The sequence below is a fragment of the Poecilia formosa genome, unplaced genomic scaffold (genome assembly GCF_000485575.1).
Source record: "Poecilia formosa unplaced genomic scaffold, Poecilia_formosa-5.1.2 Scaffold105, whole genome shotgun sequence".
In the NCBI taxonomy this organism is placed as follows: domain Eukaryota; kingdom Metazoa; phylum Chordata; class Actinopteri; order Cyprinodontiformes; family Poeciliidae; genus Poecilia; species Poecilia formosa.
This window is the reverse complement of record NW_006800044.1, coordinates 1343216-1366459: the sequence shown is the minus strand read 5'-3', so window position 1 is coordinate 1366459 and position 23244 is coordinate 1343216. Positions and strand designations below refer to the sequence as shown.

At 40.5% G+C, this 23244-nt stretch overlaps 1 protein-coding gene across 4 annotated transcripts in view; it reads right to left on the bottom strand.

Annotated features, from left to right (window-relative positions):
- The window catches only part of ptprub (protein tyrosine phosphatase receptor type Ub), a 223992-nt gene that overhangs the window by 73543 nt on the left and 127205 nt on the right, over window positions 1–23244 (bottom strand). For all 4 annotated transcript variants that reach the window (XM_016675036.1, XM_007559577.2, XM_016675037.1 and 1 more), the window contains exons 4-7: window positions 21742–21823; window positions 17377–17492; window positions 10142–10316; window positions 6975–7268 (exon numbers count right to left, since the gene is read on the bottom strand). In XM_016675036.1, coding sequence (XP_016530522.1) covers window positions 6975–7268; window positions 10142–10316; window positions 17377–17492; window positions 21742–21823 — 667 coding nt within the window. The remainder of the gene's footprint in view (window positions 1–6974; window positions 7269–10141; window positions 10317–17376; window positions 17493–21741; window positions 21824–23244) is intronic.

Below are 23244 nucleotides of genomic sequence, written 5' to 3'. Positions count from 1 at the left end.
CAGTTATATACAGTGGAGGATGAATCATACTGTGGGCCTGCTTCTCTTTCAAAGGCCCCGGGGAACTTATTCCATTCCCCGCTAGACCTAAATCCTCCTAAAAAAACAAAAACCTGTGGGCTGAGCTAAAGAGAAGAAAGCCTCAGAGCTGACTAGAGAAACTGTTCAAAGAATAATGGTCAAAAATACAATTTTCTATAAACTCCTAGTACGTGAACCATTATAAATGAAGGTTATATGATGTCCTATTGTCTAGAGTCACAAAAAGTATTTATGGAAGGGGTCCAAATAAATGTGCCCAGCGCAGTAACTTTTGCTGAAACGCCTCTAAGACAGAAAAGAGAAAAATCTCAGAATAAGTTACGTGTATGATATTTGAACCAGGACTGAAACACAAACTGGCTGAACTGGCAGCTAAAAACTGCCAAAGGCTGAATTGTGGGTTTTGTGTCAGCATGATGAGCAGAGCTGATAAATGACGTTTAACATACAACTTTCACAGGCCCCATCTGAACAATGCTTCGTATTTAGAGAACGGAGTCTGGAAGCGATTATGGTTCATATCGAAAATATAATCTTTTCTGAGGACATGCACGTGTGTCTACAGTTAAACAATGGCACATTGGGTACATGGTCACACTGAAGGCTTTGTGGCAGTCAGATAGTACTACTGGATGTACTGGATCATGACTGATGGTTCGACACGGAATAGATGAAATGATAAATGACTTGCCAAGACAAGCTGGGTACTTTTGTTCGTAGTGCAACTAATTTCACCCTGGTGTTGCCTCCTTTTACCAGTTCAAGAAGATTATGGCCAGGGCCTTTCTAAAGGGTTCAGTGACCCAACAGCAGGTGGAAGCCCATTAACATAGTTTGGGGACCACCTGCAGTCCAAATGCTTGCCTCTCCTGTGCGATTTACTTGAGGGGCTTCACGCTGTGCTAATGCAGCGTGCTGATAATCACAGAGATGGCTCATCAGGCACACCTGGACAGCCATCAGAGCCAGCCGGGGATCGTGTTCACATTCACGGCCATTAGTTTTATAGTCTCTGCACCCGGACAGCTCGAGTCTGCGCATGAGTATGCATGCATGCGTGTGTGTGTGTGTGTGTGTGTGTGTGTGTGTGTGTGTGTGTGTGTGTACCCACCTAGCCAACACGTTTGGGACAGAAGGAAATATTCATCGTGGCGGTGTGTGATTAGTCACGGTGGTAGGACTCAACTTTTAGAGCGGAAATTCACTTTCCAGAAAGGGGGTTTCAAATATCCCTTCTCTTCCCTGGCTAATTATCGCCTCCCTGAAATCGCCACGGCAACCCCAACATCTATTTTCTAGTGGGTAAACCTAATCAGGCCAGCAGCAACGGGAATGACCGGGGGTTCAGCAGCAGATCGTAAGGTCAGTGGGGGCTCAGCGGACCAGGTGATTTGCAGGGCTGTTCGAGGGCTCCTCGGGAAGCGCAGCCTGGTGAATGTCTCCTATAAGTTCAAGGAGGTCAAATAAACAAGTCGGTGAAGTTTAAATATGTGAAACTTTACATTATTGCATCTACAGTGTCCCACTACCACGAAAACATGCGAGTCAAACCATGATTTGACCAAGCTAACAGGAGATAACAAAAATCAATCACTCACACAGGTTTACAGCTGCAGTGCACATGTAAAGTAAAGGTTTCTGGGTAATAACAAGCCCAGTATGAATCATTCAAAACCTTTTTCAACATATTTCCTGTACAAGTTAAATGAGAGTCGTGGGTGGGGGGTGAGTGGGAGCTGCAATGAACCAGTTGCAGGAGCGTGAACAACCTTAAACTAATACTTTGCTGACCCAATGTTTAATTCAGTTTCAGGACTCAGCCTTTTAGAAAATCTTAACATGAAAATATTTGCCCACTCTACATTCCCCACACTCACTCTGTTGGCCTGCGTTGACATCTCATAGTGCTCTTCAAGTACTACAAGGGTTTGCTGAGTAATGTAGATACGTCATTCCAAAATGACATTTTCTTTCATTTTCTTCTAATAAAACATATTTTCTCAAGTTATTAATTAGTGTCTCCTCTGTACCGCTGTGTTTGTTTAATTACAACTGGATTCCAAAAAGTTGGGACACTAAACAAATTGTGAATAAAAACTGAATGCAATGATGTGGAGATGGCAAATGTCAATATTGTATTCGTAATAGAACATAGATGGCAGATCAAAAGTTTAATCTGAGTAAATTAACATTTTAAAGGAAAAATATGTTGATTCAAAATTTCACAGTGTCTACAAATCGTGATCTCCGGGCCCTTAAACGTCACTGTACCTCAAACAGGAATGCCACTGTAAAGGAAATAACAGCATGTGCTCAGGAATACTTCCAGAAAGCATCGTCAGTGAACACAATCAACCGTGCCATCCGCCGCTGCCAGCTGAAACTCTACAGTGCAAAGAGGAAGCCATTTCTAAGCAGCTCCACAAGCTCAGCCGTTTGCACTGGGCCAGGAGTCATTTAAAATGGAGGGAAGCAAAATGGAGGGCTGTTCTGTGGTCAGATGAGTCACGATTTGAAGTTCTTTATGGAAGACTGGGATGCCAAGTCATCCGGACCAGAGAGGACAAGGATAACCCAAGCTGTTATCAACGCTCCGTTCAGAAGCCTGCATCACTGATGGTATGGGGTTGCATGAGTGCTGGTGGCCTGGACAGCTTGCATGTCTGGAAAGGCACGATTAATGCAGAGAACTATGTTCGGGTTCTAGAACAACATATGCTCCCATCTAGACGTCATCTCTTTCAGGGAAGACCCTGCATTTTTCAACAAGATAATGCCAGACCACATTCTGCAGCAATCACAACATCATGGCTACGTAGGAGAAGGATCCGGGTACTGAAATGGCCAGCCTGCAGTCCAGATCTTTCACCTATAGAGAACATTTGGTGCATCATAAAGAGGAAGGTGCGACAAAGAAGGCCCAAGACTATTGAACAGTTAGAGGCCTGTATTAGACATGAGTGGAGAGCATTCCTATGTCTAAACTTGAGAAACTGGTCTCCTCTGTACCCAGACGTCTGAGTGTTGTAAGAAGAAGGGGGGATGCCACACAGTGGTAAAAATGGCCGTGTCCCAACTTTTTTGGGATTTGTTGACGTCATAAAATTTTGAAACAACATATTTTTCCCTTAAAACGATACATTCTCTCAGTTTAAACTTTTGATCTGTGATTTGTGTTCTATTGTGTATAAAATATTAGATGTTGGCACCTCAACATCATTGCATTCAGTTTTTATTCACAATTTGTTTAGTGTCCAAACTTTTTTGGAATCCGGTTTGCATGTTGAATTGTTTTAACTCCTCTGGTGGCTAATGCCATTGTTGCAGGACATCATTTTGATACTTTGTGACCTGTGTGGCAAACTAAGACTTTAGTTAAAAGATGCACATATGAAAAAACTCCAACTAAAAGAGCTGCACTTCGCTTCAGGTTGTTAGATTCTCTGGAAGTGATGGCAGGTATGAACTCATGGTGGAGGTGAAACTGCTTTAAAAGCATTTATCTTCATCTTATTTTCATATGTCGAAAACCTGCCTGAATAACAGAGTGAGTACAGCATTTAGATCCATTGTACAAATAAAACCAATATCCATAAACGGTGAAAGGCAAAAAAAAAAAAAATTAAATCACCTGTATGCCTTCTGTAATAGTCTTGTGCTGCATTTAAATGCCCACTTGATCAGCTCTGCAAACCCAACAGCATCACTTATCCCACACATGGCTGAACAAGCTAATGTCACACTGGTTGAAATGTAAATACATCATAAACGACTGAGTTTAGTGACTTTCACAGACACGGATAGTAGCAACTATTAGAGTAATCTCCATCTGAATCCTGTATCACTTCATCTCATTTTCACCTTTTCTGTTCAACAGTCACAGGTCCCCAACCCTCCCCCACTCGTTTCTTTCCTATTTTTCCCCCCTCTTGTGAATTATTTGATACTCTTCAGCTGGAGATGGGTGTGTCGGGAAGCGAAGGAGTGCACAAAGACTGATGAATGAGAGGTGTCTTTGGCTTTCGGGACTGGAGAGTAGCTTTAATATCTCATCCGAGAGAAGGCCGAGGAGGTTCTGTGGAGCAGGGTCGTAAGAAATGCGACGGATGGTGTGTGGCAGGGAGAGACCATTGGGCACGGGGAAGAGTGATGACCATGGAGGACATGAATCTCCTGCCTTGGGGTAACAAAAGCTTTTCCTTTCTGCGCCCCTGTGACTACACGACGTTCACATTACAGATTCATGCAGCACTAATGGCTGCCTACATCTTCTCTGAGTATGTCTTCCTCAAAACAATATTTTCATGCTTTATGTGTGCATATATTTAAAAAAAAAAATTAGCATGGATGTAGCCATGATGAATACTGTTATTCTGCTTGAGCGAGAATAGCAACTGCACAGTGACAAATCACAAAGAATCATTGGTGAGAGAAGACGGAGAAAAACATCCAACAAAAACTGTAGACTAACAATGGAAAATCTTAACCCGAAGGACAGCTAACGTGGCAAATAGATATTTTTTTTTCATCTTTACCAACTATAAAATCAAATGTGTTACAACTTGGTGCACTCTATTATTTTTCACTTCCTTCCTCTTCTTTATATATTTATATTATAAACGTCTCCTTGAGAGAAATGTGGAGTCAAAATCAAGTTTCTTGTTTGTGTGCACATACATGACATGATGGCTTGTTGCGCCAAATTCTTTGCTGCCATCTGAAAAGAGCAGGCACTTTTAATAAAGAGCTATAATTAAAAGTACAGCGGTATTTTTGCAACGAGTCTCACTCCAAGACAAGATGTAATATATTTGATTCACGCTAATGTTAACATGTTATTGTGCACAGTCAGATTAATTGCTCCCTCCCACATAATGTCTCCATACAGCCAGTCAGTCTTCATTTTATCTGTTTCTCTTAGAAACCTACATTGTTACTCCCACACAGAAAAGGTTTCTCACACACATGGTTAACCGCGTGAACTCTGTCTCATGTTAATGTTGAATTAAAACCATTTAACGATTAGTCGCAAAGCCACATAAGCACACAAACTCCACAACCAAATGGGCAGCAGATTTAACCTCAGTGTATGTGCTGCCCGTTTCCTCTGTGGTGACGCCGCTAACCTCTGTGGCCAACCACTGTTTCCTGACGCTGGTCCTGTTTTCAGATGTTGGATACAAAAAAAAAAAAAAAAAAAAAACTCTCACCCTATGAATCCATTTGACATCATTTCCACGTCTGTCTCCCTCAGTATATACCACAGAAGAGCGCTCTAGGCTAGCTACAGCTATCATCTATCCGTTATCTTTCGAATAACCCTCAAACCAACACTGCCATGCAAGCGGCAATTAAAAGTCTCACCCCAAGTCCCCTACAGCTCCAGAGTTCAGAGAATCTCAGTGATAACAAATGTCTCTTTTCTTTTGAGATAAGTCTTTGCGGAGACTGAGTCAGAGTTTGCTCCTCTCCGATTGAATTTTCAGCAGATTACTGTGGCAGATTTGGTGTCATAATAAAAGAGTCTCTAAGTTACAGCATGTGGCCACTGGGCATCAGAACTTCAAGCTGGATAGCTTAATTAGAATAACTTCATTACATAAAACAGAAGGCCCATTAATAAGATATATCAATGTGCATGAGTCTACACAAATAAGAAGTTCATTGAGCTTCTTGAGCAATAAAATTCTGATAACCTTAGGCAGTTTTTGTTGCGATGTTTTACTTTCAAACAAATGTAAAAATCTGAGGCTGGGCAATTTCTCAATAAAAGTAAAAATAAAATACATGTTAGAATGAACACAGAAAAACCTTTTGGAAAATTTGCAACCATGTACTAAGAATAAGGACATCTGTTATCCACAGATCTCTTCAGATGGTCCCACAAGGTAAAATATTTAATAAAACTAATATTTCAAAGATTTTTTTTCCCCCATGTTATCAGGGACAGTTTATCAATGGAGTGTCAAATTGGGCTTGGATCTGGTAAAGGGCTCATTGGAACTTTAAACCGTACAATAATCCCAATCATTGCTCAGATCCCATCAAGGTTACAGAAGATGGTCAAGAATACGGTGTGTCCATCAAATACCACCAGAATATTCCTCATAAATGCTGCCAGAGGCTAAAGTCTGGCTGTAAATCACATTTGCAGCATTTTGTAACTTTAGAAAGTTGTTACTAAAGTCCTAAGCACGTTTGTCATAAAGTGGTTGAATAATTTTGAGACTGCAACGGTTCCTAAAAGTTGCATTTTGTGTTTGATTCAGATAAATCCACTGAAGCCGTTTCTTGTTTGGTTTGTTGAAGGCAAGCAGCTGCTAATTTGTATATTTTGCCAATAAGCCTAATTTGCAGTGGGAGTTAAATCATTTTATCTGCAGCGGTAGTTCTGGATTTTGTCTAGATCTCTGTTAAACTTCAATTATCTTCAGATGAAACTCTTTTTCTGAGACTTTGGATGGATTCTTGTGATGCTTAAAAATAAATCTCTAATCATCTTAAGCTTTCTAATACACTTCAAGGTTTAGGGCTACAAAGTGGTAGACATGGCAGACAATGATCTACAGCATTATTCAGATTAGATGTTCCTTCTGGGGTTTCCGATGCTTGACAAATGCACAATCAAGCAAACAAAAAGTTCACTTTGATAAGTAGCACTGGGCTTACACCAATCTTTTGTTTTTTTTTACAGAGGAACCCCTGTGGGTAAAGTTACAAAGTAACTTTAAAATTATTAGATAAATAATAAATAAAGGTTAGAAACCAATGTGTTTTCACCTCATTACATGTCTCTCCTGACATGAAATAATCCTTTAAGAAACGAAATGCATTACATACGTTGAGATTAACTCACAGGAAAATAATGAGAACTCTTTGCAAAGTAGCTGCATAAGGTTCTGCTTGCGGCTGCAATGAGCCAATGAGCTCACCTGCACACTTGGTTCTGCTGACGAGCGGAGGTCCAGGGGGGCCGGTTCCACCCTCGCCAGGTCGAGTTAGCAGCACGCTGATGTGGTACTCGGTGTCCGGATCCAGGTGCCACAGTTTATAGGTGACCATGTTTACTCCATGCACCTCTGACCACGGGGACTGACTAGCGCGGTACTCAATCTCCTTCCTGATAATGGGGCCATCTCCCAGGATAGAGTTAGTGTTGAGCTGGATGATGAGGTAAGTGGAGCCGGCGCGCAGCAGCTGAGGCGGCGCGATGGGGGATGGAGGTACTGTCAGAGGAAAGCAGTGTGTTTTTATTTCCAACTTTAGGCCTTGTTGTTTTGGGTGAAAAACACTTAAACTAGGAGAACTGCTGCAGAATCTAACAATCTTAAAAAATAAAATAAAATCACGTCAGAATAACAACGTTTCCGATCGGTATTATGCAACCACATTTTTCAGCATCTTACAGCTTTATGTCTCGGATGGAGCTGTAAGGCCTACAGGATGTGAGCAGGCCAAATTCTGGTTACACAGTTAATTAGTCATTCATATTGGCAAGGCATTCACGGGCTTGAATGAACTTCAGAAAAAGTAGTGACAGGGAAAGAGCCGCTGTACATTAAATGGAAAGCGTGCGACAAGCCTTTAACTGTGATTAAGCGCCGTTTATGTTTTTCTCTATCTGTCCACAGAGCTGCTCACAGTGATGAAACAGGAGACTCTGCATCACTGTCACTCAGGATTTCCAAAGCAGGAATTTATACCACAGCCCACCGGTCAAATGTCACTTACAGGCAGATCAATTACACCGCGTGAGTGAGGAATGGGAATAGAAAAGAAATGTCGACAAGGCATGAGAAGAGATCAGAGTGAGATTTGTTGCTGTGACTAATCATTCATTCCTGCAGAGCCGCCTCAGTCTTTTACGGCCCGCCTCAGTGTGTGTTTTACACATTACCAGAAGCTCACCTCCTGGTTCCCTTTAGCCTGCAGCTGTTTGTTTTGACATCGACTGCTTCTGAACTAAAAGGGCATCTTTAGGCCACAAGCAGTGGCCGGTGTGATTAAAGTTTAAACAGCTCACTCGTGCTTTCGACAAGTTTTCCAAGTTTGCAAATAGGAATTTCTTCTCGTCTCGTACCCTTGAATTTCGTGTGGAGCATATTTGAGAGGTATTTTCTGTTTGTTTTATAGCTTCTCGCAATCAACTCACCGGCGTTGTTTAATTAAGATCGTATCTACCTTCAGAGTTATGAATCCGGGTGTGGAAATGCGGCATATCTCCAGCTGTAGTCTAAATTAAATGCAAAGGTACTGCAGGGTTACAATAAATTCAGAGAGAAAGGGAGATCGATGAATTTGTTTATTTTTAATTATGTGAAAAGTTGCTGTCTGCTGTGGGGCAATAAGTGAGTTTCTGTACGATCCCTGCACATTTTCAGCACTGCTAAAATGACGAGGCCTAGCTCATTAAAGGCTCTTAGCATTGCAGAGGAGGAGGAGAGAATTTATACTGTCTTTCACATAACTTTTTGAGGCATTTTTTTCGTCTGAAAAGTTAAGAATCGTAGCAGCCATAAAAAGCACATCGTGATTCTTCTCAAGAATGTAAGAAGAAGGAATGGATTCCAAGCCTGTCACTTTTTTTTTTCTTTCTGCGGATTTTCTCCTGATTCAGAGGCAGCTGATGGTTGGAAGATTAATAACAGTTTAGTGAAAATAGATTCTTTATATAGAGTCCATGTTATGAAAAGACTAAAATGGATTGATGTATTCGCATCAGTTAGAGGGATTTAAACTGTGTGGCAGCAGAACGGATCGACAGGCTTGTCGGTAGTGATGAGAGTCTGAGCTGAGCGGGATGCGCTCGGCTTCAACTAAATAGCCAAACTTGCAAGATTTTTTTTTTTTTCATTATGCTGTACTTGAGAGCTTCTTATGAGATGTCTGAGATACATGGAGAGCAAAAAAACAAAACAAAACAAAACAAAAAAAACAGGATTCTCTACCTGTTGTGTAGTTAAATACGGCTGGTCAGCTGGCTGAAAGAACGCTCCAATGCTTTTGACTGGACATATTTCAGTTCACACATAACAGTGCCTCTAAACAGTGTGTGTTTAGAGGAGACCTATTATCCTTCCCTGAACAAGTCAGGAGACGCCTATGGGTTATAAAATCCTACTCAAGCTTTGAGATTTCACTTTGCTCAGTTCTGCCTATTTTGAGCTCCTTTCAGCAGGCGGTACCCACCGATTGTGACTTAATATTCAAAAGGTTTTTAGAAATGCTGACCTAAAAACATTATTGCCAGAAAACAGCTGCGTGGGTTTTCCATAATAATATAAAATCAAATTTTCTTATTATAATAACAAAAATAATGGAAATCGTGTTATCATATGTGGGTTTATTTAATTTTAAGGAGAACCGTGTTACCTTAACAATAGCCTACATAATGTGTTTTAAAATATATATTTTTAAAATTTTATTCTATTTTATTGCAAATCCAGGGACTTTTGCTCAAGGTTACAATAGTGTCAACGTCACAAAAGCAATTATTATTTTGTCAAAACAGAGATAAACAACGACAACATCAGAGCAAATGCTAACTTCTGTGCTTCTTCTCCTGCAAGCTTTCAGCTGAATTTAGAGCAACCAAGAGAAGAAGACAGGAATATGTGATGTCCTTGTTTCCCCTTCTCATCTTCACTTAGCTGAGGGCTGGAGTCTGTTATGCCATCAAACCACTGCCATGTCATTACTATGCTGTCAGAGTCGTGTCAGGCTGTTGGGCTGTGGTGAGTAATGAGAGTGAGGTCACCATCTGTGCTTCATGATATGACAGGGTCTGCAGGAGTCCAAGTCAAGTGAGCAGCGTTTTGTCAGAGAGCTGAAGCGCTCAAGATGGCAGCGTGTTTGACAACTTCAGCTCATGAAGCACCGATGCCAAGAATCGGTTTTTGCCTCCATCCTACCAATGGGATTCAGTTCAAGATGAACTGTTTTGGCACAGTTTAATTAGCTATATATTTAGACTTTATCTCACACTGTAGGCAAGTGATCAAGAGCAGAAGAAAAACATATCACTTGAAAATTTCATACTGTTTGGAAGCAAAACAGTAAGAAAATAAGACATTTTTCCTTTTTTTTCCCTTTTTTTTACCTTTCACAACAAGTTCAGCAAAGTTGGACACCCCGGAGCCCCTGGATGACTGAGTGACACAGCGGTACAGGTCTTGATCTGAGCGCTGAACACTATCTAGCTGGAAGGACACCACGAAGCGCCGATGACTCAAGTGCTTGACCGAGGCCGCGGTTAAAATGTCGCCATTGTGTCTCTGGAAAACAGCAGAGGACAGGGTCAGAGAAAACAGGATGGGTCATCATGTGTGCTTCTCACTGACAAACACAGCTATATGTCAGGTCACTCAGAAAGCAACCTACACCCATGCATCCACCATGTGCAAACACACTGTACAGCTCTTTGAAGCACACCAACAATTTAATAGCGCCTGGAAAAAAAAAAATACACATATAACAGGAGTGGCATATTTTTGAACATTCAAAAAGCATAACTTTTGGTATTACTATAATTCTTTAAATCACATAATAGTACATGATTTTCAGTTCCTGTGTTTACTGGTCTGTGTTATAGAAGATCAAATATATCAGACTTATTGCTCCTTATTTTACACTCATCACGAGTGGAAGGTGACATTCAGTCATAATATTTGGCAGACTGCTCCTTTATGTCTTGGTGCTGTCTGTTTGACTCATTTGATGACAGGATGAAGGCATTTTTAAAATGATCAGTCTCTGATAATGTTACAGACTGAGTAAGTTCAGTCACTCAGCCATCGACTGAACTCAACTTGAAATTCTTGTTATTGTTGAACTGGAATTTTAAATCTGTTGCAAAAGAAAGACTGTATTTACTGCTGCAGTTTTCTCTCTGTCCTGCAGTCTATTCTAATTATTGTGCCGATTAGTCCAATACCAGACTAGGCAATCCCTTGCTCTGCAATGACTGTCTATGTTTCACGTCAACAAGTCGCAATCACGTACAAAAACATGATGTTTTCAAGAAAATGAAATGTGTGAAATGAAGTGTGTGTGTTATTTTTGTCACGATATAACCAAAACCTTAGGCTGTCTGCCGTGACTTGGTAGGTTTGCACCGCAGTATTAAAAAAAAAAAGTATATCCTCTGTAGTCACTGCAGATGGTCCCTTTATCCAGCTAACCTCTGTTGAAGCATCATTTTAAGACTATCATTTGTCCTGTTGGGACAAAAAAAAAAAGAAAAAAAGAGTCTGTCACTGTAAAGGAAAGCTGCAGCGTCCATTGATCAGAGCTAAGTGGAACATGATCACAGTACTAACAAAGGCCAATGTGATAGCAATAGAACTACTGTGTGATTATATTCAACTGTAAACCTACTGAGCATTCAAGCATTTGCATAGCAATGAGTTTAATGAAATATTGGCATTCTAAAATGACTCGGATCAATAACCCAGACAACAAAACGAGGAAACCCGTAGTATCATTTAGTGTAGTTTTTTTTTCTTCCTGCAATCACTTATTTCCTTGCCTTTTCATCTTGTAATGATCAGCATTTGCTTGAGCACATCGTCTGACCTACCACATCCTGCATTTATTGCCCAGTGAGCTCCTGGGACTCAAACGCAACAGTGCACACACGCTATTGCTATTCGGGTCAGTTCTTATTAGCACTGTGTGATTAAAATGAAGAATTGTTCAATTATGTTGAACTTAGTTAGAAATGAAGGACCATCTAACTGATTTATTTTTGCATTGTGACAATCAGGCATGCTTTAATAATTACAAATTAAATCTTTTTGAACTGATACTGATTACGGAGGTAATGACAACATTAGTGATATTCCCAAATTGACCCCATCTACAAATGTTGCCGATATAATTTAGTGAAAACACTTGACTCCTGTTTAGCAGCTAGAACAGGTAAGCAGTTGAGCTTCAATGCATTAATGCTTGATCAGTTTAGTAAACACGACAGCAGACGAGTAGCTGCTGCATGTTTTACTGCAAAACAAAAGGTAAAAATGTGAATATGGAGTTAAAGTTCAGAAACCAAAAACCCACCAGCACCCTCACACACTTAAACGCCCGTAGCTGGACATCCAAACAAAAGCTGTGCGATTCACCTTGCTGCTGCACTGCGAGCGCATTTCTCACATTGTTCCACACCATTAAAACGAGTAACATTTGTCAACCCCATGAAGTCTCACAAACACACACAGGATCTGACATTTTTTTTTCTTTTTTCTCATGTTTTCAGGCAATCTTCTTTGTGCGAAGTGGTGTATATAAATCGTGATACTTTTTGATCTGTGTGCTGCAGCGCAATCCAAAGCAAGTGAGCATGTCGGGATCAGCAGGGAAACCTCTGGGTACGGCTGCACGTTCACAGCTTCTGCTCAAACCCTGAATTGACAGCCTGCAAAAAGCCACAAACCACTTGAACCACACACCAAAGCTTCACAAACAAACACATAAACACTAAAACCACCGATTAGGGTTAAGCATGCAACCATTACAGAATCCACAAAAAATTGGGGAGGAAAAAAAGGGCTTAATTACATAGTCTTAAATCATCTCTAAATGTTTTATAGTATCTTGGTCAAGTATTCCTTCTCTTTGAACAGTTCTACATTTTTATTACATCCCAGTCGCAAACTTCAGTGTATTTAATTGAGATTGTAGATGCCAGACCAGCACTAAATACTGTGTAATTCCTGTGAAATTTACTTTTACGTCTGTGGTTGTAACGTGACAACTTGTGAAACGGTTCTGTGGGTATAACTTTTCTAAGGCACTCCGTTCCTCCCGTTTGCCAACTGGAATTTGGATTAAAGAGGAGAGGCAAGAAAAATCTGAATAAACCCAACAAGCATGAGATCACTTCATGTTATCAAAACAATCTGGCTGTGGCTAATTGGCAAGGAAATGACAAAACGATCTGCTAATCTGGCAGGCGTGAGCAGCCAAGACTGATCTGCAGCTGTTACAGCATACACAACCAACACAGCAACATAAAAACACCGCTTTAGGATTATATAAGAAATGGATCGAGAGACGGGAAGATTGTTAAGAGGACAGCTACAACTAGAGGAGAAGCTATGGGGGGGAGCTCTGTCGTAACCATCAGTACTTATTACAGCTGGCATCAGTGCATTTTTTGCCAGCTAATTACCCAAAGCATTTGTCTTCAAACAAAGGAAAAAAGGCGACTGCCGAAAGTGGTGTGAGGGAGCACACCTCCGTTACCAAAATCAAACATGAGCTACTTTTAGCTGCCTTGATCAGCCATGATGAACATTAGCAGTTGTGGGTGGGAAGATGTTGGCAGCAGCAAATTAATATGTTGTTTGATGTTAACTGTACTACAACAAGATATTACAATTATGAAATCTCTTGACATGTTATTCCTTAGAAGCACAGAAACAATAACAAAAGAAATGTGTGAAGCTCCTCCACCTCCTCTGAAAGAGTCAAAGAAGAAGAAGAAAAAGAAACATTAGAAAGAGTTTTGTCTCAATGAATGCAACGGGGGAAAAAATGACAACGGAATAAATCCTTTCCCGACGGGTTATGTGAGGTAACATTTTCTACTTACTGCAGTGGTTCTGAGTAAAACTTTAAACCTAACTTATTGATTTGCTTCACTAAAGGGATCTGTGTGGGAACATTTATGCCCAAGAGCCTTAGATTTTCTTTGAAGAGACTGTTCAAATCTCAGTTTGGAAAGTTGCTAAAAGAACAACAAAGAAGAGAAAAATCAAGAAAAGAGATGTGGAATAAAAAGACGTAAACAGAATGACTTTAAAAAGATATTGGAGCCGGTTTTTATCCTTTTTCTTTTGACGGTTTTTTTAAAGAATAGCTCTTGACATGAACCCAAATGTCCTTTCATCGGACTGTGAGTTTATACTAGCAGTAATTGAAAATTGCTCACAAATGAAAACCTAAAAAGTGTGCCATCAGTTTGTTTTCAACAATTGTATAAATATGGCTATAATATGGCACAAGTACAATCTTAAACTGACAGGTTACACGAGGAGATGATTAAGTAGAGAAGCAGCTCCAGGTGTCAATAGCAGAGGAGGGAGAATCTGTTGACAACATCTATTAGGTCGGGTCAGGAAAGCTACTAGTCGTGACCTCTGCAAATCTCCCAGCAGAAGATTGGAAAGGCAAAAGCAATGTTTGAAAGATATAAGAAGCCCTGTTTGCAGTTTTCCACAAGACACAGAAGACACAGCTAACATGTGAGAGAAATATTTTGGACATACATGCATTACACATCATTCTGAACACAACATCCACGCAGTAAAACATGGCAGTGGCAGCAGGGTGCTGTGGGTATGCTTTTCTCCAGCAAGGAAAAAGAAGCTGGTCAGTGTTGGTAGGAAGATGGATGGAGTTAAAAAGAAGATAATCCTGGAAGTAAAAGCTGCAAAACACTTGAAACGAGCGTTTGTATTTACTGGTTTGTATTACTAAACAGATCTTTGTTTGAACATCTACGCTGTTGTTTGGAGTGTTTAAATATTAAGTTGGAAACTTCTGGAATATGCAACAAAAAGCAGAGAAACAACAAAGATATTTGAAAAAGAAAAAATATACAAAAGGACCTCTAAGGGAAACAAAAGCAATTGCTAAAACTGATCAGTAAATTAGCTTAACTTACTCCCCCTTCATCTAGTGCCTCTGAAACGGTTATAGAGGTCTGAGCTGTGCCTCAGGAACCCAGAGATGCCTCCAATGATGCAACTGCAGCACAGTTAGAACTGCTGTAAAGTGTAGTTTCTCACTGCTATACATTGATATTTTCATCCATCAAATCTAGACACAATAAAGCCTTTGATTCACTGGGATTTCTCTGGGATTTCTCTGGGATTCAGTCCATTACTTCGGGCTTTGTTTCATTTTTTACAGCTTATGTTTAGAGCTTTTATTATGGCACATGTCGACACTTTTATTTCTAGGTTCTGTGGAGGGCGAGTCCTGAGATGGCGGCTGGAAAGGGTTGAAACAAACAGAAATCCACAAATTAAAGCCTAACTGTGAGGACGAACATCTTCAGTAGAAAAGCTCCTACCGCGTGAGGTGTGTGTTATCAGAAGCTGTGAACAAGTCCAGACCATACTCTCAGCTCTTTCTTTTGGTTTATAACTGTAAAAAATGGTTTACTATAGTCCCAAAGCACATTTTCTGTTGTGTCCCTGAGGCATGTTTTCTGAACCTGTTGAAAGAATCTGATAGTGAAGCTTTGTTGGTGCAAATCAGGTTAAAAATAATGAATGGTGTCATTTTGACCTTTGTGAACACCAAACATGGGACTCTATGATTTTTAGATCTAATTAAATGTAGGAGTAGCTTGAGTGAAAGAGTTCCAGTTTGCTATGTTTTCCATTTGTCTGATTCCTTACTCTGTAGATATCGTCAGATTTTAAGAATTACGTAGTTGTGTCAAGCAGAGGAGTTCAAGTATGTTGGTGTCTCGTTCATAAGTGGTTTTGTGATAAAGTGGTGGAAGGATGGACGGTTTAAGGCTCTACAGTAAAACAGATGTCTGTTTTTAGCTGTGATATGAACAAAAGACTGTCATGTAGATTGTCACAATAATCCCATAATCTGTTTCCTGTTTTAATCTTTTCCTGTTTGTCAACTTGGATTTGGTCTTCATCTCCTAATTTTCCTCTGCCTGCTCTCTTCCCCAGCTGCCAGTGCTTGCCTCTGGTTAGTCCCTCTGGTTCCCATGACACTGTCTTCTCTACCTCAGTGTATTTAAGCTGTCTGGTCTGTAATACTCTCTGCTGGTTCCTCCATCTATTTTCCCCCCGAGCTGTGTCCCGTTGCCTCTTCTTTTTTTCTCCGCCTGCCACAAGCTTTATACGTTTTCTTATTTATCATTAAAATATGCACTCAATGTTCCTCTCTAGCTCCCGTTTGCATCTTAGTCCATCTTTAGACTATATGGCAGAAATCTTGAATGCAAGCAGCTGAAATGAGCTCTATAGGTCGGCTGAAGTGGAGCTACAGGGGAAGGAGCCGCGCCATCCAGGTGAGCTTGGAGTAAAGCTGAAGGCATCTGGACAGGATCACTTCTGTAAACATCAAAGTTTATGGGCATCTCTTAACGGGAGGAGGCAGACAGGAAAGTTTCCTGAGGGTCTGCAAATCTCTTCTCCCAACTGTATAGTGTCACTGGGAAGAGAGATGTCTGATGTTTTTCTACCAGGACCTGCTAGTGCTGCAGACTAATCTCTGGTAAGTGGAAGATAACGGATGGCAGGAGCTGCTCTGGTCTGGGTTGGTAGAAGGAGGTAAAACATCCACCTGCAAAGCCTCCGGAGCATTCAGCTTTTAAGAGTGTGTTGTACAAGTTCCGCGTCCCGCTTCCAAAGAAAAATAAAGTTCAAATTTTAAATGCAATGATGCTTTTCCTTTTCTTATAAATGTTAGGTGTATTCAGAAAGCTGTACAGGGCAGCTGGCTGCTTTCTGATAAGGTGATTTCACTTCATAATCAAACAATTTATTTTATGTGTATTGTATATATGAAGCTTGGGGACCTCTACAGAAATGCTTTGTGTGAAAAGTGGGGTAGTCAAAGGCTGCATGTTGGAAGGCTCCAAGACTTTTTCCTTATAAGATTTAGTAGTTTGATGGAGTTTCAGACTGAAGTACCTCATGTATTTGAGCTAGATAGATTTGAGTTTGTCGAGTTATTTCCATGAACAAAATCAATGTGAAATGTATCAATAAAAGCAAGAACTGAATTTAGTTCATGTTATACTGCCAGAGTTGAACTTGTCTTCCTGTTTTCTGATTTCCACCAAAGCAAAGAGTAATCAAATAACACTCTGTGATTATAGACACATAGTCCTTAAACATCATTGGATAAATGATTCATGTTTGACAGGGTGGTGGAGATGTGAGGTTAGGTCGAGGGCAAAATGTTCCTCGCCATCACTTCATCGACTTGTTTGGTTGTGAAGTAAGAAGCTCCTCAACAAAATGTTAAAAAAAATAATCATCATATTCTTGGCAATGAGCTGGAAAGGTCAGGAGTAAACCAGCCCAGAATAAAGCAATGAGTCTCTGATCTACAGTGAAAATTGGGAGCTGGGCTGTGACTTTAGGATTTGTTGTTTAAGAACATAACTTGCTTTTTCTTTAGATACGATTGTTTTAATGTTCCAGAAAAAATATGTTTTGTATGTTAAAATGAAGAAATTCAAGTAAATAAGAAACTTCTTATTTTGTAAATGTTAAATATAATCCAGTATTAACCCCACTTGCAGTTCCTTGGGTGAGCTCAGGCTAATTTAACCAGAAAAGCTCAACTTGCCTCCAGTAGGAACTTCTCCGCCTCAGAGGCCCTTCCAGCCGCAACGCACTGGAAAGTGGCATTTTGACCAGCGTTTACCTCCTCGTCTCCCAGCCTGGAGAAGTGTGGCGCCTTATCTAAAGAAAGAAAAGGAGAGAGAGAACCATCTTAACGTACTACATCATGAATCACAAATCCACTCCACTGCTATCAAGGCTTTTCTTGATTTTTCAGGTACTTTGTCATTTTCTTGTTTTTCAAAACACTACAACGGGTTAGGTGTAAATGTGAATTTGATTTAATAAACTGTCACAATTTAGTTTTTCTTCTAGTCTTCATCTGTGTATGATTCATATTCAATAACATTCACATTTTCTTTCTTTTAAAAGTGAAAGAAAACAAGAAACATTGTAATTTCTTAAATTTTTCAGCTTCGTAATAAAAAGCAGTTCACATTGTAATTTTTTTTTGTAACATTCACAACAAATAAATTACAAAAAGGTCTCTTATAAAGCATAGTTTTTGTTCCAGATCATTAGAGTCCAATGCAGTATGGCGAGTTGTAGAGGGTATCTATGCTCAGAAACAGACATCTGTTTTTGTAAACCTCCCCTGCAATTCATCCTCATTTATTTGTGGAAATCAGATGAGGAAGAACAAACAGATTGGTCCAAAAGAGGTGCGAACTGCAGCTTTGAGCACAAAAGACTCGGGTATCACTGCAGACACAATGGCTCCCAGTTAAGAGGAATATCAATTGCAACATCTCCATATAGCCAGCTGTACATTTGATGCCCCTGCACAACCTGAAGCTCCATTGTTCCATTGAAGTCAAAATCTCCTTAGACCACAATGGAGCCTCCTTCACTCTTATGTGGAAAATATCTCCAATATGTCCTACCAGTAACTTTTAAAGCCATCAGGACTATCCAGACAAAAACTTGTCTTGCCATGTTCTTCCATCTGCCAAAGGTACATGTTTGGTGCTTCCTTGCAAAGTCAAAAGGCTCAAGTTGAAAGTTGTATTGAAGAAGAGAAGATCTTTAAATGCATGTTTTGGTTTTTGAAGTCCAGATCTTGTCTTGTGGATGTTGGGCTGCAGTCAGCCTTAGTACGGGTCTTAATCTGAGTTGAGAATCTGCCTGTCTGAATGGAGAGCTCATCACATCCTCTGGCTCAACACAGGTGAATTTGTTTTTTTTTATATAGTTCACCATTTACTTTTTTCGTTCCAAGACGCTCAGGATGTTGTAGGAAATTTGAGACAACAGTCTTCCTGTCTTTGCAGTCGGAAGGTGAAAGTGAATGCCTGACAGAAAATGACTCCTAGCCGACACATGAAAACATGACTACATAACAGGAGAGCTTCCCATCTTTTGTTGTTGGTGTTTAAGGCTCTTCATGGTCTGGCACCACCCTATCTATGATACGTTTCACAAATCCACACCCATTCCAGAACCTTACGGTCAAACAACCAAACGCTCCACACAGCAGCTAAATCGTAAAGTCGAGGTGATCTTAGCAGCTGCCTCTGGAACAACTAACCTCGACGTTAGATTTGCTCAGAACATTGATCACTTCTGAGCAAATCGGAGAGGAAAAGTCAGACCTACTTCTGCTCTCTGACTTTTAACCCTAATACATATTTATGACTTGATTTTGTTCTCTAACCTTTCTTATGTTTGTAATATATTTTATAATCTTACTATTTTTTTTTCTGTCTTCCTTGTTATAAAGTGCTAAATCAATAAAGTTGACATTAAACTTTTGGGTACTAAGTGAAAAGTCTGTTTAAATTTTCAATAACGTTCCTACTCTATTTGCTTAGTTTCTTGCTCCTCTTTGTTCTCCTTAAGTTTTAAAGCCCTATTTATGAGCCACCAGCACAAAATGTGAACACTTGCTATTTCTTCATGGGGAATATTTGGGCTAGGAGAGTATTAGTCCTAAAAAAAAAGGATCTGAAGCAAAACATGTTTGAAAATGACTGCAGAGTGTCTGTTACTAAAATAACTTGCTAGCAGACAGGATCGATCTCTATCAACGAGCATAATGTAGGTGTGAGTTTCCAAAGAAAAGCCACAGCGCGAGCATCAACCTTCCACGGTTTGACTAATAACGTCCCAGTGTGCTGAGTGAAGCTGCCAATGAGTCAGCATGTGGGACTGGCCCTCTCGTCCAACTTTGCAATTAACAATTAAAGAGTGAGACGCAACCCCCTGCTGCGCCAAAGTGCCGGGTAAATGCCGACCACGCTGCCAGCCATCCCCGAGAAAACTGTGTAGGACATGCCGACGTGCCACTCTAGATGATTGGCAGGTGGCGACGAGAGAGCAACTGTGAAGCAGAAGCATCGGGGAGAAGCAAATGTTTGGATCTCGCTCATCTCCTGCTCGGATTTGCACAAAACTGCGTCTCCATCTCGCAGAGGCGGAGATGAAAATTTCTTGATCTTGTTTCCGTACAGTTAGTTAGGGAAAGCGCTTGTATTTGTACCCCACATGTGGCCATCATGTTCCCTCTGAGTAAGTGCACCCCGTCCTCTCCGAATGTTTCATTATTTATGCCTGAGCATTACACAGACGGTAAACAAACAGCGAGATGAGCACGAGGAGAAAAGACTACGCCCCCCAGTTGGCTGGAGCCTCGCTGTTGTACGGCTAAATGTGTCAGATCTTATCCTCAGGACTCTTTAGCACGATGAATATTTCATTGAACTGCAACACTAGTTTCAGAGTCAAAGACTGCGACTCAGGAGGATAAAACTGAAATGTCAACCGTGCTTTAACCAGAATTCTTAACATGGAGGGGATTGTTTTTTTATAGGTTTATTCTATTTTTGACCATTTAACGCTTTCTGCTGCTTTCTGTCTCGTACTTCCCCCACACTCCTCGCTGCCAAGTGATGTCAGCTGGCCGAGCGCCACATCACAAGGCGCGCTCAGGTCTTGATGAGAGTCTTAATTATTTAATGGCCACAGTGGGAGCAGTGAGCGGATGCCATCTGTTGTGTCTGGGAGTAGCAGGGTGGCCTGCTGGGTGGTAAGTATACAGTAGGAGTGCGACCCAATCTCACAGCTGGTCTTCGCGTCATAAAAAGCACTGATCTGTAACACTGAGAGCCTGAAATGTCCAAATTCATCAGAATCACATTTCTCCTCCTGTGACATTAGCAGGGAGTTGATCCCCGTCTGAGTCTGGGAAGTGCTAAGTGTGCCGACAAGGCGCCTCGAGTTCAGAGCGTGGCTCTGTCCAGGTAAGTTCAGGTGTCTCAGTCACTCTGTTCTGCAGGAGGTCCTTAGGGGCCGAGAACACACCGAACTGCTACGCTCTCCTGCCACTACTGAAACAAAAAGCCCTTTGGTGCAGGCAGCGAACAACCCTGGACTGCCTTCTCACAAAGCGTTAGTCTGTGGCGGTTGGTGGGGGGGGGAAAAAGCCTTTTGAAAAAGAACTGTAAAATCTGCAGTTTCAGTAAGATTACAATCATTAAGTAAAGATAAGTGCTGACATTTTGTTTATTCGGGGTTTTCAAAACCAACTGTGCATACCATATGTTTTGTCTTTGTAACATCTGCAGAATTCTAGTAACATATGTTATCCTTCAATAAATTAGAATAAACATTAAATGTATCTATTTAAAATAATGTTATACTCATTTTAAGGCTCAAAACTGGGAATTTGTATTAGGATCCTCACAATTTAAGTGGCAGTGCTGATGGATTATGCATAATGTAAATGTACTTTTCATATAAATAATTACATTTTTTTTTAGTTAGTTTACATAGAAGAGTCTTTCCACCTGTACACAATCGAAATTTAAAAAATCCTAAATGTCTTTTTTTTCTTTTTTTTTTTTGGACAAATTGAATCTATTTTCTTTTTTAACAAGGTTCAGCTCCACATATCCACAAACACAGCTTTCCTTTTAGAAAATAATCATTTAAGATGTCTGGAATAAAATTATCACCAGATGTTTACACTGTGGTTGTTGCAAGTTATGATTTTATTGACAGTAAAAATGCACCAAGAAATTGGCAGGAAGAAGGTCGTTATTGGTATCTGGAGCTGAAAGCCTGAAACACAAGACCGAGAAAAGAAATGCCGTTTATCCTTTGATGAGCACCGTTTGAAATATCCAAAGGCCTAATTAGAGACATAAACATTTTTTAATAAACTTTTCAGATATCTGGTTTGAAGATCCGGTCAGAGCGCTGTGTCATGAACCCACTTGCCATAAAAGGTTATTCAGTCGTTACTCTTCGTTTAGCTCTATTGATGTTTTGAGCTGCTTCGAACTATATTTTCACACATTTCTACATTACAATCACTTAACGCGGCTGGCACGCAGCACCTTGTGTAACTGTTGTGTGAAGTGGCACTTACAGCAGGGGTAGTTGAGCACCAGGATGTCATCTAAGGCAATGTAACCTCGCCGCTCCCTGGAAACGGTCGCCTCAATCAGCACCTGCGAAAGCAAGCATAAGCGTTCGATAACCAGCTCTGAATGAACATGCACTTGTCAGTAACTCAGCGCTCTCACAGAGATGAAGTGCAGGAGTGATTTTCAACACTGAACGCTGTGTGTGTTATTTTTTTATTTTTTTTTAGTTGATCTTGTTCTCCCATCGGTGGCAGACACATTAATTAGAAACAAGCCCATTTCACATCTACTGACCCAAAACAAAAGCGGAGACAGTGAGAGAAAAATAAGACACGTTACCGAAGGCTCAACGCAGAGACGGATACGTTTTGTCTCTCTCCGCGGGGCCAGGGGAAATAATTGCTTTATCACGAGCCGCACAATGTGGTGCCTGAGTCATGAGCGCCATCGTAGATTCGGGACACGGGCTGCTATGAAGCCATAACAGCAGATAATACAGCTTTCACAAGGCCACCGTACTCAAGGGAGGACAAGCCTCCTTTCTGTCCTGTGGAACAATAAGTGAGATGAGCACTGGGCTCTCATGAAACCTAATCAATATCAAATCACCATCCCCAATAATAGTGGGAGAGTTATGAGACACAGGGGTGATGTTTGTTTTCGGAGCACCAAGGACAGTCCTCCATCCATGTGTTTGATCACAGACCAGCATTGAGTTATTGTTTCTCATAATCCTGGGAGCAAATGATTACCACATGCCTCTCATCACCACGTCTTAGTTTTTACCTCCATTCGTTAAGCGCACTCACACACTCTCTCTCACACACACACACACACACACACACACTAAAACTGCATGACCTGTAAACTGTTTGTCTTGGTGGATTGGTGTTAGACTAGATCCTTCACACATTATAAGGGCATTATTACTTTTTGAGAGATGTTTCTTTTTAGTGCATACAGTTAGAAAACCAGACAATAAATAAAATTAGACACGGTGAAGGTGCTTTCCAACAGTATTACTTTCTGCTGAGACCATTTTTCAAAATTTTTAGATGTTTATGTTATTTCCAGGGTGTGAAAGATAACATTCTTATAACAATAAGGATGTTATCTTTCACACTTAGTGTTTTGCATATGTCAGATTTTAAGAAGGAAGCCTTAAGGGTGTTCTCCAATTATTGCTATATTCTGCTACTTTGCCATAAAGCCCAAGACTTTTTGGCAAGGAACAGCTGCACAGCTCATATTGAAATCATATAAATCACAGGTGAACTTAAGTTTTTTTTCTTTATTTGGTTTTTCAAGACAGTTGATATTTGGGGGCTGGGGGGTGTCACATTATAGAGGATGAAAACATCCACACATTTTTTACACTTTTTGCCAGTATGATGATCGTGTTTCTGTAGCATTAGCACAATCTTGTGATCTTTTTTTCCCCTAACAATTAACTAATAGACTGCAGGTAAAAAAAAAAAAAGAAAAAAGAAAAAATATTCTTCTTC